At 58.5% G+C, this 16,967-nt stretch overlaps 1 protein-coding gene across 15 annotated transcripts in view; it reads right to left on the minus strand.

The window, feature by feature from the left end:
• The window catches only part of MAPK8IP3 (mitogen-activated protein kinase 8 interacting protein 3), a 62,533-nt gene that overhangs the window by 18,262 nt on the left and 27,304 nt on the right, over positions 1-16,967 (minus strand). For 4 of the 15 annotated variants that reach the window (XM_031658596.1, XM_031658594.1, XM_031658595.1 and 1 more), the window contains exons 5-9: positions 12,010-12,033; positions 9,565-9,709; positions 5,760-6,006; positions 4,809-4,911; positions 4,440-4,558 (exon numbers count right to left, since the gene is read on the minus strand). In XM_031658596.1, the coding sequence (XP_031514456.1) occupies positions 4,440-4,558; positions 4,809-4,911; positions 5,760-6,006; positions 9,565-9,709; positions 12,010-12,033 (638 nt within the window). The other 11 variants (XM_017953061.2, XM_017953059.2, XM_017953063.2 and 8 more) reach the window with 9 other exon arrangements.

Genomic DNA, 16,967 nt, shown 5'->3' on the forward strand with positions numbered 1-16,967 from the left:
CTCCATCACCAAAGGAATTCAGAGTAAAAATGCTGAGGGAGGCGCAGGGCCGCCACGTAGGCACTGGATGGAGGGACATTGCCCTCCACCTGCTGACTTTGGGCAGAAGCAGCTTCCGTCACGTGCAAAGCGGATGTGTTTCTGAAATGACGCTCTTTCCCAGATCCGTGCAGGTCCCAGGCTCTCCCCTGCTTGGCAGCCTCACGAGGGCGTACTCCTTTCCCTGCTGTCTTCAGGAGTTCGTGCCCGTTCTGCAGCTGAGCTGGACATGGGGCAAGGCCCCGGGCAAGTTGATTAGGGCAGAGGGCACAGGTCCCCGCTCGTTCGCCCATCCTGGTTGCCAGAGAGCAGGCTCCTCTGTTTCAAAAATGTTCCATCAACAGATTGCAGCAGCAGGAGGTCCCCACTCCTCAGGACTGCCTGACTTTTTCTTTTCCTGTCTCACTCTGTCGCCCAGGCTGGAGTGCAGTGGTGTGCTCACAGCTCACTGCAGCCTCCACCTCCCAGGCTGAAGTGATCTTCCCACTTCAGCTTCCCAAGTGGCTGGGACGTACAGGTGCACACCACCATGCCTGCCTAATTTTTTATAAAATGTTTTGTAGAGACGGGGTCTCGCTATATTGACCAGGCTGGTCTTGAACTCCTAGGCACAAGTGATCCTCCTGCCTTGGCCTCCCAAAGCTATGGGATTACGGGTGTGAGTGACTGCCCCTGGCCTCCCTGCCTTTCTTATACACATTATGTTTAAGGCTCTGGAAAGGCACCAAAAGGTCTGTTACTCTCAAGAGCAGGCTCTCATGCCAGCCTGAGCTCGGCGGTGCCCAGACGACCAGCACCCTGAAGAGTAGGGTGGCAGAGCCCAGAGTGCACAGAGAGCATGGAACGCACAGTGACTCACGGCCTCCATCGTGGTACGAGAAAAGGACTGCGCCAGGGTCTCATGGGAAAGCAGGCTCCTGGCCAGTGCCCTCTAGGTGGGCGCTGCAGGGGGTGGCTGTGCAGCAGGGCGAGGCAGCACAAAGGCCACGGGCTGAGCACAGGGTACCACAGCAAAGACGGTGGGCTCATGTGCAGGCCACAGAGTCCCTGGCTGGTGAGGAAGCTGCCAATCCTGGTCATCTCTTGGAGCCAGGCGGGGGTCAGAATGTGGCTGGAGCACGATTCACAGCCCCCCAAGGTGGAAAGCACCAAGCAGGGGCCCATCAGGGCAAACAGATGAGCACAGTGTGGTCCGTCCATGTGATGGGCGCTACTCAGCAGTGAAAAGCCAGGAAGCACTGACACACTGCAGCTGGGATGGACCTTGAAGACGTGACGCAAGGTTAAAGAAGCCAGGCAGAAAAGGCCCATTTCTGTGAAATGTCTGGAACAGGCAAATCTACAGAGACAGAATGTGGATTTGTGTTTGCCTGTGGCTGGGGAGGCGGGGAGACAAAGTGACTGCTAATAGTCACAGGGTTTCCTTTTGGGGGTGAAAATGATGTGACTTTAAACACCGAGCGTGCTAAGACCCGTCGGACTGTACACCGTAAGGGAATTAATTACATAGTGCGGAATCTCATCTCATTGGAGCTACCGAATAGCACAGACCTGGCTCGGAGTTAGGGCTGCTGTTCTGGGTCGGGCCTGTCTGGGTTGGCCCTGCGTTCAAGTCCGAGCTCTCACCGCCATCTCACCCTCCCTGACCTCAGTGTTTTTTTGAGACAGAGTCTCTCTCTCTGTCACCCAGGCTGGAGTGCAATGGCACGATATCGGCTCACTGCAATCTCCGCTTCCTGGGTTCAAACGATTCTTCTGCCTCAGCCTCCCAAGTAGCTGGGATTACAGGAGCCCGCCACCAGGCCCAGCTAATTTTTTTTTTGTATTTTTAGTAGAGACAGGTTTTACCATGTTGGCCAGGCTGGTCTCAAACTTCTGACCTCAAATGATCCACCTGCCTTGGCCTCCCAAAGTGCTGGGATTACAGGTGTGAGCCACCATGCCCGGCCTCAGTTTCTTCATCTACAAATAGGGACACTAGCAGAGGGACACCTTGATGCTGCAGTAAGGACCGACGGTGGCCGTGCCTGTCAGTGCTGCCACCCACGGAAATAAGAATACTGCCCACAATGAGAAGGGCAGCTGCAACCTGACACTGTGTGTTCCACGTACACGTGTGTCATATGTCTGAGGGCCATGGTGCCCGGTAGGGTGTCGCCAAGACATTACAACAATTGGCCGGGCGCAGTGGCTCACACCTGTAATCCCAGCACTTTGGGAGGCTGAGGCGGGCAATCACGAGGTCAGGAGATTGAAACCAGCCTGACCAAGAAGGTGAAACCCTGTCTCTACTAAAAATACAAAAATTACCTGGGCATCGTGGCGGGCGCCTGTAATCCCAGCTACTCAGGAGGCTGAGGCAGGAGAATCGCTTAAACCCAGGAGGTAGAAGTTGCAGTGAGCCGAGATCACGTCACTGCACTCCAGCCTTGGCCACAGAATGAGACTCCGTCTCAAAAAAAAAAAAAAAAATCATCATAGCGTGGTGGGGGCATTCCCTCTGGTTTTTACTCTCTTCTTGGCATTTTCTGATATTATTTAAATGTTACTATAACCATATATCATTTTCTCAAAAAATAAAAAAACAGCTAAAATATATACATTATTGGCCGGGCATGGTGGCTCATGCCTGTAATCCCAGCACTTTGGGTGCCCGAGGCAGGTGGATCACCTGAGGTCAAGAGTTCCAGACCAGCCTGGTAAATATCGTGAAACCCTGTCTGTACCAAAAATACAAAAATTATCTGGGCATGGTGGCGGGCGTCTCTAATTCCAGATACTTGGGAGGCTGAGGCAGGAGAATGGCGAGAACCCAGGAGGTGGAGGTTGCAGTGAGCCGAGATCGTGCCACTGCATTCCAGCCTGGGCGACAGAGCAAGACTCTGTCTCAAAAAATAAAAATAATAAAAATAAAAAAATAAATAAATACACATTATCTGAATTACGTAGAGTGGAAGGATATCAAAATATTAAAAGAGATTACCCCTATTTAGCAGAATTTTTCTGAAGATTAATCTCCTTTAGATTTTTTATATATATTTTTGCAACACATGAGAAAAGTTCCATAGAAAATTCACAGCACCAAGCGCGCCCCTCGCCTTCTTCCTGATCTCAGGGGAGCATTCTACCTTTCACCATCGAGTCCAGTGTGCCCAACACTACTGAACTGAACATTTCCACTCGGTTAAGATGGTAAACATGACGTTAGTTACACGTGGCCTCTACTGGGGCACTTTCTGACTCAAGTCAGGCTGAGACAGACCTCCCTGTCAGGCTGAGGCCCTGCTGGTGCTCAGCACCCCACATGACTCTGCTCCCTGGGGGTCCCCCTGCCCCAGATAAGACAAACAGCTCAGGAGTACACCGGGAGGCAGCCTAGAATCCAGGAGCTTCTCACCCCGCGGGCTGGGGGAAGCAAGGCCATGGGGAAAGGCTCGGACCCTGACGCGTGCAAGGGGACAGACTGGGCTGTCCTACTGCCCACCCACCATGCGTGAAGGCCTGGGGCTCAGAGCCACATGGCCAGTGCTCAGCTGCCAGCAGACGCTGCGAGCACAGGAGACTCCATGTGCTGGCAGGAAGCAGGTCCTGATATTTGCAGCCACCACAGACCTAGGCACAAAAGGTCCGGTGTAGATGTGTGGTGCCGAGGTGAAGCCAGGGCTGTCTGCGGAGGAGTGGGCAGGTGGGCACCCTCCCAACCTCCTCCAAAGTCGATGGTCCTAGAGCGTGTGGTGAGGCTAACAGGCACGGAGCAGGCAAGCAGGCACCCTCCCAACCTCCTGGAAAGTCGACAGCCCTGAGGGTGTGTGCGTAAGACGGGGCGAGGCTAACAGACATGGGTTTCTTTCTGGGATGGCGGAACATTCTAAACTAAGATAGTGTGGGTGGCCACACCACCTGTGAGTATTGCTATAAACCACCGAACCGTGCACTTGAAGGGGGTGAATTTGATGATACAGTCAATGCTTGATGCCCACGAGTTCCGCATCTGTGGGTTCAGCCAGCCTCATGGAAAATGCACAGGCGTGCAGTGGCCGTGTCTGCACGGATGTGTACACTTCTTTCCTGTCATTATTTCCTAAACAACACAGCATAACAGCAACTACTTACATAGCATCTACAACACAACCTAGAGCTGACTTAGAGTACACGGGAGAGCACAAACACTGCACCACGTCACAGCAGGGACTTGAGAAGCCTCAGATTTTGGTATCCTTGGGGCAGTCCAGAAACTAATCCCCTGTGGAGATGGAGGGACAATCACCCATGAAATATAACTCAATAAAGCTGGAAAAAAAGGTTCCTAGCTCACAGCTGACAGAGGACTTTCATTACCCACAAAACCAACAGCAGAGAGCCCCAGCGCTGTGCAGGCGCCGGGGGAGGCTTGCACTTACCTAGGAGGTCAGCCCCTTCGTCCACATCCCCGATGACCTCTGACCCTGCCGTCGACAGCTCGTGGTACAGGGAGTCAGTGTTGATGCCAAAAGCTTTGTTCACGATGCCCTGGGTTGGGCTGTTGGGATGTACAGGTTGGGACAGAGAGCAGAGTCAGTGGGTAGCCCGGAGTGGCTGTGTCTGCAGACTCTTCCAACACCTCCCACCGTGGCCACTGAATGCCCACACTGCCGTGCAGGCCAGGCGTGGACAGGAGGTGGTAGGCCACAGCCTTGATGGTTCTCCCAATGGTGGCAGAGGGAGCCTTCACCAAAGACATCGATAAATACTGAGCCCCCAGGACCCCAGAGCCTGGCCTAAGCCAGTACCTGCTTCCTGTGCGGTCCAGGCGGGTCTCTGGACACATGTCCAGCTCTGGAGTGGAGTCAATAATGTCCTGAACATCAGACCACTCGTCACTGCTGCCCATGCCTAGGGGAGAGCACAGGGGCACCTGGGGTCAGGAGAGGGTCTGGCAGCCTCTGCCCTGCTCATGGCTCCCCTCGGAACCTGAGTCTGGTGGGCTGGAGCTGGACCACCCGCCAGGTGGGGATGATCAGCAAACGGCTCTTCCCGGGCTGGCTGGGCAGAGGTCGAACCCCAGCACAGTGGGCATCTGAGGTGGGGGCTGGAGGGGGGTGGGTTGCAGCAGCCTCTCTGCATGGCAGTGTCAGCAGTAAGCCCAGTCCCCAGAGATCCCACGTCCAAGCAAGTCAGTGGCTGGACCTCCTCTCAGCCCTCATTCCCCTCTTCTCTTTCCATTACTGGGCTGTGTGCCGTGGGGTGACGCAGGTTACTGGTTAGCGGGGCAGTGTGCTGTGGGGTGACGCAGGTTACTGGTTAGCGGGGCAGTGTGCTGTAGGGTGACGCAGGCTACTACCTTAGTTGTGTCTCCCCAAATCCATATGTTGATAGATACCCCCTAGCATGACTGTATTTAGAGGCCGGGCCTTTCAAGAGGTGATTATGGTAAAATGAGGTCACGTGGTGGCTCTAATCCAATGGGGTTGTGTCCTTTTAGGAATTGCAGATGAGGACACAGACACACCCAGGGCATGACCGTTGAGGACACAGGGAGAAGGTGGTGTCTACAAGCCAAGGAGTGGCCGCAGGAGGAACCCACCCTGCAAGCACCTTGGTCTTGGAGCCCAGCCTCCGGGCGGTGGGGAACACGTCTCTGCTGCCTGCACTGGCCGCCTCGCGCGTTTGTTTCACATCTACCCAAACCAAGCCCTGCCTCCTGCCCGAGGGAGCCCAGAGCCCCGCAGGTGGGCGCCCACCTATGCTGACGTTGCGCATCTCCTGGGTGACCTGGACTTCCATGTTGCGGCTGTCGCGCTTCTCCCGGGCACGCTTGCTGCTCTTGGAGCCCACGCCATAGTCCCCCAGGGGCTGCAGGGTCTCGTTGAGGGGTGTGACGGCGGCCGAGGGCACAGAGGATGTGGGCGTGTTGGATTTGGTGCCTGTGGTGCTGGGTGTGGCGGCCGCTGAGGACTGGCCTGACTCGGACATTTCATCCTGAGGACACTAGGGCCAAACACAGGGAGGAGGGAGAGCGAGTCAGCGTCGGCCCCTGGCCTGCGGCTCTGGCGTGGCTGCCTGAGGTCCCGCGCACCAATGCCTTGCACTTTGCTTCGCTCAACACCCTGCGGGCCAGAGCTCCTCTGCCACCCGCCAGGCTAACCCTTCTGGGCCTCACCACTCCTGAGTGGCTCTGCTCATCCGGCCGCTGCCTCTGGCTCCTCAGAAGCAGTGCCACCCTCCTGAAATGGCTCGGAACGGGGCTTTCCACTGGTGCCCTCCCCAGGACAATTGCTTGTAATAGGCCAGCGCCTTGCCGGGGATACAGCGGCAGCCCCCTGTAGCTTGTGGCTGCTCAGAAACAAGTCTAGCCCTGGCAGTGCAGAGGGCTCTGACGGGACCCAAGAAGGGTTGGTCAGGCCGCCACCGCTGCCCGGTCACCATCGCTGTGCTGAAGAGCTCGAGGCTGGGCCCACCTGCGCCTGCCCCATGTTCCTCCCCGGGCTCAGGTCAGGGCCAGGGAATGACCATAAGGTGCTGACCCTGCGGCTTGACTGGACCAGAGCTCAGCCCTGAACACCAGTGCAAGCGCAAAGAAACCGCAATCCCCTTCTCACAGAACGGGACGCCACCAAGATATTCTGGGGGGTGGGGGCAGCCCAGATTATGAGAAAGTGCAACCAGCTGTCTACTTCGGGAAGCTCGTTAGGGAGCAGCACATTCTATGTGATGAATACGGAATGCGAATAAACATTCTTTCCGATGGTCTTTCCTAACAAAGATACTGAACCAGCCCAAGAAAAAGAGCCCCCAACGTTCTCCTCTTAGCTGACCTGATCACCCCCCATACAGAGCTTGCCCGTGGCCCCTGGCCCTCCTTAAGGTACACGAAGAGGCAAGGCCTCAGAGGCACCCTGGTGGCTACTGTGTGTGTCCCAGGCAGCTGCTGGGGGGGAGGGTCCCGTGGTTTCTCAGAGGGCGCACCACGGGGGACTCTAACGCTGAGGATCTCACCCAGGGAGGGGCTGACCAGGGGGTGTCCAGCCCTCTCCACAGCAACTTGTACCGGCCTTTAAGTGACCAGGGCAGACGGGACTTCCAGAAGTCATGGCCAGTTCTGACCTCTGCCTCTGCCCGGCCTCTCTGGTCACTGCCAGGCTCAGGGCACGGAGCCTCTCTGTACCAGACACAGCCACTCACTCAGAGGACAGATTTCTGCTTCACCTACCAGGCTCCTAAATTTTTCTAGAAGGAATCTCAAAATGACACACCTTCCTCTGTAGTAGCCATTCTCAATCGGGCTAACTGCCCCGAGGGGATGCTTGCAAAGTCCAGAGACATTTTTGTGGTCACACGTGAAGGGGGTGCTCCTGGCATTCGTAGGTGGAAGCCAGGGATGACGCTCCACACCCACTGTGTCCCAGCGGCCCAGGGCCATACGCGTCCAGCTCCAAAAGGTGAGCAGTGCCGAGGGAGAGCCTCACGTGGGCGCGGCCCGCCTCCCGGAGCGGCTTTGTGGAAAGGTCTGAGATGCGCTGTGGCTCTGCCACTAGGCCCAGTGTGAGAAGAAAACCCTTGCTCTTCATGTCACCCCCCATGCTGGAGGAAGCGAGTGCCGCTCACACAAGAGTCTGCGCTGACGTTCTCAAAGAACCTGTCTACCCAATGCGTCACAGGCACCTGGTGTCCTACTGGACTCTGCCACCACCCGGCAGAGAGAAAATAGGGAACCCCATGTGGCCAGGCAGGGCGTAGCTGTGCACATCAGACAAACGCTTCTGGGCCGCCTTCCTCCATGGCCGGGTCCCCGGCCTGTTCCTGGCCCTCATGGTGGCTGTGGGGAATTCTGCAGTCTGACTGCGCCTCCCCTAGGTGCCCCTAGCTCTCTGTCACCCTATGGGGCCACCACTTACCCACGGGACACTCCCCCTGGCCACAACTTACCTAAAGGCAAACCTCTCAACCTCCTAAACATCAACGTGTAGCAGTGACCTCCAAATGCATTGAAAGAACCCAAACTCTTAGCGGTCATTCCTCACCATGAGTAGCCACAACTGTTTGGTTAAAACACTGAAAATACAGTACATAAAAACAAAAACAAAACAAAACAAAAAACAACAAAAAAATTAAGAAATTAGAAAACCTCAAAACCTAGAGCATAAAATAAAAAGAACTTAAATGTAATAATTTAAAATAAAGAAAAATCAAATAAAACACACCTATGAACGAAAACATAAAACACTACAATTTATGAAGAGAGAGACGATCTCAGACAATGCAGGAGGTGAAAGGAAAGACAACATGAGAAGAAGAGCGGGCCCAGAGCGGGCCTGAGGAGACAGCCCGGAGGCCAGAGAGCGTCAAGCAAGGGCTCCCCCCGGCTGAGGCTGACGTGTCTTCAGAAGCCTATGGGCAGGTCCCAGCTCCAGGCCCGGGGAGTGTGGGCCAGAGAGTGAGAGGAGGTGGGCCCAGGTGGCAGGGCTGGGCCCAGAAGGCCCGGGGAGCCTGCAGCCCCGCCGCCCTCTCTCCAGCCCTGAGCACGGGGAGGACAGGGGAGTGTGCTGGGGGACTGAGTGTGCTGGGGGACGAGCGTCCCAGATGCCATGGGGGAGCTCGCTCCCAGAGCAGCACAACAGCAGGTGGGCTGACGGAGCAGGAGCCTGCAGCAGCCCCCACAGGCACAATGGACACTCAGGGGTGGAATGACAGTCGGCAAAGCGTGCTGTAGGAAGCTTCTGGAGAAGTCCCAGACCCCACATCCACCAGCCCAACCCAGCCCACAGGTCCAGGGGCTCTGTCTCTGTGGACATCCTCCGACAGCCCCTGTGGGAAATCCACCAGACCCGGGCACCCCCTCTTCCCCGGAAGGTGGCCGTCTTTACCTGGCACTGAGGCCAGTGAGCTCACAGGCCAAAACCGGCGGTAAGTGACTGGGGGCCCTGAACGAGTGGCCTGGCTCTGGGCCCCTGCGCTCTGAGGTGCACTCACTGGCTGGCTGTGAGTACCTGCTGGGGCGGGGCTCTGCCTTCTCAAACCCAGGACCCAGGAAGTGTTACCAGCGACAGGCAGGGAGGGGCCCAGAGAGAAGGAGCTTTCTCTTCACCTTTCTGCCAGTGGAGGGCAAACCCCGCACTCTAGACACTGGCGCTCCTCCGAGAGCAGAGGCGCGGCTCTCAGGGGCAGGCCGTGTCTGGCTGGAGCCCGGGTGAGGGTGAGGCTTTACGTGGGCGTGTGGTTTGAGAGAGGATCACTAAGCTCAATCCTGACAGGCCCTGGACACCCCTGGCTACAGAGTAGTCAATCCAAGGGCAGGGAGGTCTAGCCTGGACTAGCAAGTGCCGACGCGAGGCCGTGTGGAGCAGCCACAGCCGCACAGGGCCTGCTGGGCAGCCTGAGCCCCTGACACCCTGCCTGGGTTTCTCCATCCTGCCACACATGCGGGGAGAGGACAAGTGGCCCAGAAAGAGCGGCAAAGGGCTGCCTGCAGACGGGGCTCCCGCCCCAGAGAACGGCGAGCACCAGCAACAGGGAGGAGCCTCTCACTCCACGGCACGGCTACAAAACCTGGTAGCTGGAGCTGGACTGCAGCTGGCCGAGGTCACTCAGGTGCCAGTGGTCCCCCGCAGGCACGAGCTTGCCCCCCATCTGTGCACGTACCGTGCCGTCAGCCAGGGGGAACACGTTCAGGGAGGTGGGGCGCTCCTTCCTGCTGAAATGGGGGGCGAGAGGAGAGGAAGCGATGGTTAGAGGGTGGCGGTGAAGAGAACCCAAGCCCTCCCAGGGCAAGCAGGCCTTGAGTGACAGGGCCACTCCACACCAGCCCGCAGCCCAGCTCGAGCATCTACTCAGTTACGATCCTACGTGGGGTTTCCCCTCCCATGATGCTGCAGTTTCTCATTTTTATTAAGTTCAATTTTAAACGGACACAAGCCGGGTGTGCTGAGAAGCCCCACAGCAGGGCCGGCCGCGGGACTTGGCATCACAGTCAGCGCCGCGCGGCCACTGTGAGCAATGCCTTTGCGGACCGTGGTCTCCTGCGCGCCCAGCCCGGCCTCCCTGTGGTGTTACCGCCGGCCCTGCCTCTGCCCCCGGCACCAGCAGAGGGATCCAGCCTTCCTGCCCCTGTGCCTTGCTCCTTGGCCCTCCTGCCATCCTCATTGCTCCTGTTCGTGAGGCTGCCTCACTGCAAAATATCTGAACACGACACGTGCAGAGGAAGGACTGACCCTGACACATCTGCCAGAGCCGGAGCCGGAGCCGGAGCCTGAGGCGTCTTGTCCCTCCCCACGCATCGCCTCTGCTGTCAGGGAGCCCCGAGCCTGAAGACGGACCCTGGGACTGCCTGGCCTTGGACAGCCTGGCAAGACGGTAGGAGCGTCGGGGAGCTGGAGGTGTCAGGACAGTGCTCGGTGCCCCCTGCTGTGGGCTCAGTCCCTAAGGATGACCTCCTGTGGGCCGTAAGCAAGAGCAGGGATGGAGCCCAAGGTCTCCCTTCACGTCCTCCTCCACGGGAGGCTTCCAGTCAACAGCCCAGAGGTCCCGGAGGCCAGGCCGACTCCCCACCTCCTCAGGTCTTGGGGGGCAGGCCACGCAGTCCGACGCTGGAGCCCACACTGCTCAGGGCTATTCAGGACAAGAATTTAGAGTCTGCTGGCACCACAGCCTCTGCTGCGTACATCTCAGTCCTGAGGCTGTAGGAAGGAAGGGAGCTTCCTCAGGGGTCCAAGGAACCCGCTCTGGCCATGCTTGGAGAATGCAGATGGCAACGGGGGAGCGCAGCGGGCGCTGCTGACTGGGAGCTCCGAAGAATGACCCTGGGAAGGGGTCTCTCCTTGCGGGGTGCATACAGCTCTGGGGACTGGCCGTCTGGTCTGTCATGTTCAGGACAACACCGTATCCTGTAGCACAAGGGTCCCAGGGCCAGCTGGGGCCGGGCTGTGCCATCTTGGCCGCTGGTCCATGGCACTCAAGCTGCTCTGGCAATAACCATGAGGTTGCCTGGCCACCGTGAAGGCAGCCAGCCACCAGGCCCTGGGAGCATGAACCCAGTGGGAGGCTGGGCCTCAACCGCCCTGTATGTGCCAGGGGCCTCCTGGCCCCACTTCCACTGGGCTCCCAACGCTGGTGCGGGCAGCGCCTCTCCTGAGGCCCAGTCCTGACACCATCAGACACGTTTCAGTCCCTAGACCGAAACCGATGTGGTCCCAGCTGTCACCAGATGCTACAGGGGACAGCAGGGACAGAGGGACCTCTGGCCTCCCAGGAGGCCAAAGGAATGCACGTACGGCTCTCCCACCCACACAGCTACACGACGGGCTGCAGCTCAGCCAGGCCACCGCCTCCGATGGAAATCACCCGGGATCAGGAGCTGCCTTTGCTCTTTCCTTTGCTCTTCCCCACTGGCCCCCAGGCCCTGGCCTCAGGCTCGTGAGCGTTTGCCGACTAACCCCGTACCCCCGATTTGCCCTGGTGGCTGCCTCAGGGGATGCAGATGCTCCCTGGTTCAGAGACCACCGCCCCAGGGGTCACGCCACCCTCGGGGATCACGCTGCCCTTGGGATCATGGGTGTGCTGCCGGCTCTGACACAGGCTGGTGAGTGAGGGAGCTGGGCGACGAGTCCAGGTCCGACTGATGCAGAGGGGGGCCTTCCTTGGCCCATCGGCCCCCCGAGTCAGCACCAGCCCCACCTGACCCACGCCCCTCCTTAGCAGGAGTCGGCGCTGTGCCTTCGTCTGTGACCAAGGCGGTACTTGTGGAGCGAGGGCAGAGCATAGACGGCCGGGAGGGCGGCGCTGCCCGACTGCGTGGCTGTGCAGGGGACCCAGCGGTTGTCACCTTCTCAGTGTCAGTCTCATGAACACGGCCAGGCGGCCCTTCCGACCTCTCACATCTGCCACAGGAAACACCTCACAGCAGACCAAGCAGCCATCTTGGGCTGATAACCGACGCCCTAATGTGCCCGCTGTTTGGCCCCCAGCACCACAGTAGACACACCTCATGGGTTTTACCTTTTCCTCCACGACTGGCGAGGACTGCAGGGCAGCGACAGACACGGCAGCACACGGCAGCGACAGCACAGAGGGCGAGACAAGGAGACAGGCGTTAGAGGGCGTGGCAGCAGCATGCGCACACGCTACATGGATGGTCAGCACGTGGTGATGGTACAGAGGGCGAGACAAGGAGACAGGTATTAGAGGGTGTGGCAGCAGTGTGCACACACGCTCACATGGACTGTCGCACGCTTGCATGGACGGTCACACAGACGGTCAGCATGTGATGATAAGGAGACAGGCGTTAGAGGGCGTGGGCAGCAGCGTGTGCACACGCTCACATGGATGGTCACACAGACGCTCAAATGGATGGTCACACACTCACACGAATGCTCACACGGACGCTCACACGGATGGTCACACGGATGGTCACACGGATGGTCACACGCTCACACAGTCACATGCTCACACAGATGGTCACACGCTCACACGGATGGTCACACGGATGGTCACACGGATGGTCACACAGACGCTCACATGGACAGTCACACAGATGGTCGTACAGACACACAGACGGTTACACACTTACATAGATGTTCACATGCTCACACAGTCACATGGACGCTCACTTGGACATTCACATGGATGCTCACATGGATGGTCACACAGACACACGCTCACACGGACGGTCACACAGACAGTCACACGGATGCTCACACTCACACAGATAGTCAGGCTCACATGGACGGTCACAGGGACGGTCACACGGATGCTCACATGCTCACACGGATAGTCAAATGCTCACACAGATGGTCACGTGGACGATCACACATATGGTGAGACGCTCACATAGACGCTCACATGGATGCTCACACGGATGGTCACGTGCTCACATAGACGGTCATACAGACGGTCACATGGACGCTCACATGGATGGTCACATGCTCACATGGACACTCACATGGATGGTCACATGAGTGGTCACATGCTCACACAGTCACATGCTTGGATACTCACATGCTCACATGGATGGTCACAGGGATGCTCACATGGATGGTCATACACTCACACGGATGCTCACATGGACGGTCACATGGTCACACGGATAGTCACATGCTCACACGGATGGTCACATGCTTACACGGACAGTCACATGCTCACATGGATGGTCATACAGATGCTCACACGGACGGTCACACAGATGGTCATACGCTTACATGGTCACACAGACGGTCATACGGATGGTCACACGCTCACTTGGATGCTCACACGGATGGTCACACGCTTGGATGGTCACACAGACGGTCACATGGACGCTCACACAAATGGTCACACGCTCACAAGGATGCTCACATGGACACTCACACAGACGGTCACACAGATGCTCACATGGACGGTCACACACTCACATGGATGGTCATATGGTCACATGCTCACTCGGATGCTCACACGGATGCTCACATGGACGGTCACATGCTCACATGGATGCTCACACGGACGGTCACACAGACGGTCACACCCTCACACAGACGCTCACATGGACACTCCCACGCTCACATGGATGCTTCCACGGATACTCCCATGGACGCTCACACGGACGCTCACATGGATGCTCCCACGGATGCTCACATGCTCACATGGACGCTCACACGGATGCTCACATGGACAGTCACATGCTCACACGGACGCTCACATGGACGCTCACGCAGATGCTCACACACTTACATGGATGCTCACACAGACGCTCAGTCACATGCCCACACAGACGCTCACATGGACAGTCACACGGATGCTCAACACGGACGGTCACATGCTCACACAGACAGTCACACGGATGCTCACATGCTCACACGGATGCTCACACGGACGGTCAAATGCTTATACGGATGCTCACATGGTCACATGGACGCTCACACACTCACATAGATGCTCCCACGGATGCTGCCACAGATGCTCACATGCTCACACAGACACACGGACGCTCACATGGACAGTCACATGCTCACACGGACACTCACATGGACGCTCACATGGACGCTTACACGCTCACATGGATGCTCACACGGACGCTCATATGGAGGGTCACATGGACGCTCACACGGATGCTCATACGGATGGTCACATGGACGCTCAACACGGATGGTCACATGCTCACATGGATGCCCACATGCTCACATGGACGCTCACATGGACACTCAACACGGTCACACGCTCACACGGACGCTCACACGGACACTCACACACTCACACGGACGCTCACACGGATGCTCACGCAGATGCTCACACAGATGCTCACACGCTCACAGAGATGCTCACACGGATGCTCACACGGATGCTCACACGGACACTCACATGCTCACATGGATGCTCACACGGACACTCACACAGACGCTCACACGCTCAGATGCTCACACGGACGTTCACACGGATGCTCACACGGACGCTCACACGATGCTCACACGGACTGCCAGCATGTGGTGATGCAAGGCATGCAGGGCCGCCGTGCCCCGATGAGACAGAAGCCACACACAGGCACCCACAAGGGACAGACACGTGACACACGAGCCCGCTTGGCTTTGACAAGAGGCCCTGGAACGGGGCTGTGTGGCAGTTCAGCCAGTGCCACGTGTCCCCAGTGCAGTGCGCCGTGCGAATGTCTCGAGACAGCGCCCGGCATATGTGTACACGTGGCATGCGGTGACGGCACACACGTGGCTACAGAGACACACACACTCCTGTCCGCAAGCCCTCTGCAGCAGCGGTCCGAGAACACCGCCTGGTGTTTGCACCTAACACCGAGTGTATTCCAGACACACATTCAGGAAGCCACGCCAGGCGTGAAGGAAAATGTCCGTCTGGGTCAGGAGGGATGGCGCTCAGCACTGAGGATGGACGGTGCCCTCATGGCGAGCCAAGGGGTTTTGGCTGAGCAGATGGGACTGACTCAAATATGTGTCCCCCAAGGGACCAAAGGTTGTGGCAGGTCAGAGTCCACACCAAAGGAGAGAGAGCAGGTGTCTAACAGGGACGGGCTCCTTCCAGCTCAACTGCCCAGCAACAGCACAGATCCCCAAGGCCTGTCCCAGCGCCCCTGACCCCACAAAGGCAAGCACTCGGGATAGGGGAGGGGCTGTGCCTTCCTCCTTCGGCCGGCTCATGCCTTCAGAGGTGGGAGGATGCGGCTGCCGTCCACATCTGCAGGCAGGTGGCAGACAGCACGTGAGCCCCACCCTCTCCTTCCCGGCCAGGCTCAGCCTGGGGAGGCAGGGGACACACGAGCCCAGAGGTGGCTCTTGATGCTACCACTGCAACAGCAGGCGTGACCAATTCCGTGCGCTGGTAACGCAGCTCAGCACCACTGCTGGCCAGGGAGGGAGGCAGGGGCAGCCCAGCCACAGCCCTGCTCCTCCTGTTGCCCCCCACGGAGCACACTCCTCTCAGGGCCACAGCACGCTCAGAGAGACCGGGCCGCCAGCCCCAGCCCCTTCGTCCCACGGGGCCAACATCTTCTCACATGCTGTGGAGATCTGGCAAGGAGGTCCAGGGGCCAGAGCGATGCAGCCGCTCAGACCCCACTGCAGGTGCCTTCTGGCTGGATCCCGTCATGGCAACCAAAGCTTTGGCGTGAATCTGGATGACAGACCCCTCTCTCTCCTGCAGAGGTGCGGGGCTCCTGTTTCACACATGGAGGCCTCCGGGGTCCATGGCTGGGGAAGGCCCCTACCACACAGCCACTGCTGCTGGCGTTGCCCCCACGGCCGGTGCCAAAAGTCCCGTGTGCCCAGAGGAAGTGAATGGCTGGGGCCAGGTCAGGCAGAAGGACTTGGTTGTGGCAGCACTGACAGGAGAGCGCCCCAGATCCATCCCGTACAAAATGATCGAGGGGCTTCTTCCAGAGGGCACGGTCTGGTTCCCCGAAGGGAGCACAGCAGCCCTGACATAGCCTTCAGGAGCCGTGGTGGAGCTGCACAGGGGACCCCAGCAGTGGGGCCCTGACAAGGACGAGGTGCACCACTGTGGGGCTTCCCCCTGAACTGTGAGCACCAGGAGGAGCTGAGGGACGGGTGCAGTGCCCAGCCCAGATGCAGCTCAGGGCCCTGGGTCCCGCGGAGACACCTCGACAGCAGGTTCCCGGGCCACCTTCTGCCTCACACGAGAGAAACATGCAGGACAAAGTACTCCTTGCCCCGCAGCCGTGCGCCTCTTCCAGGTGGGCCTGGTCTGGCCCATGACGACGGCAGCGTCAGGCGGCTCTGGAGCTGGGGCAGCCTCTGCTCTTGGCTGAGCTCATGTGGCCGTGGGGCTCTCAGGACCTCTCGGGTGGTCTGTGGGCCTGGGGTGGGGACCACTGCGACTCGGAACCTGGGCTCTCGGCCGGCGTCCTGAGTTCACACGACACACCTCTGGGATCTGGGATGAACTGGGCACACTGTTGCTGGGCTCCTCTTGCCCGTGCGCCCTCCGGCACAGCCTCTGAGGTGCTCCTCTCTGAGGCTGCGCTGGCAGGGAGGCAGCTGAAGGTTCTGGAATGCTGCAGCTCCTGGGGGATGACCAAACTGCCCGCCTCGGCCCCCAGCTCCCCACAAAAACAACACGAAGATCCTGGGTCCAGGTTAGATTTTAATTCCAGTTAGCTGGGAATCCTCTTCCAACCACCGAGAGCCAGAGGTGAGGATGTCCCAGCATGCGTGCCATGAGGCGGGAGCTGTGAATGAGAATCTCCCACTCTGGGATCTGATGGAAACACCTGCAAGGCTTTCACAGCTTGCCACGCTGGCAGCCGCACGCCCCGGCGTGGTTCTCACGGTGCTCCGGGTAGGCAGATGGCCGGCGCCGCCCATTCTCAGGGCGAGTGCTTATCACGGGACAACTGCAGGTGTCTCCTCCAGCTGAGGGCAGCGAGATTGCCTGAGGACCCGCTGCTGCAGGCTTCACGGCACCCCCCTGGCCAGCTGGGCCTTCGCACACACCATGCA

This window comes from Papio anubis, chromosome 18 (genome assembly GCF_008728515.1).
Source record: "Papio anubis isolate 15944 chromosome 18, Panubis1.0, whole genome shotgun sequence".
Taxonomy (NCBI): Eukaryota; Metazoa; Chordata; class Mammalia; order Primates; family Cercopithecidae; genus Papio; species Papio anubis.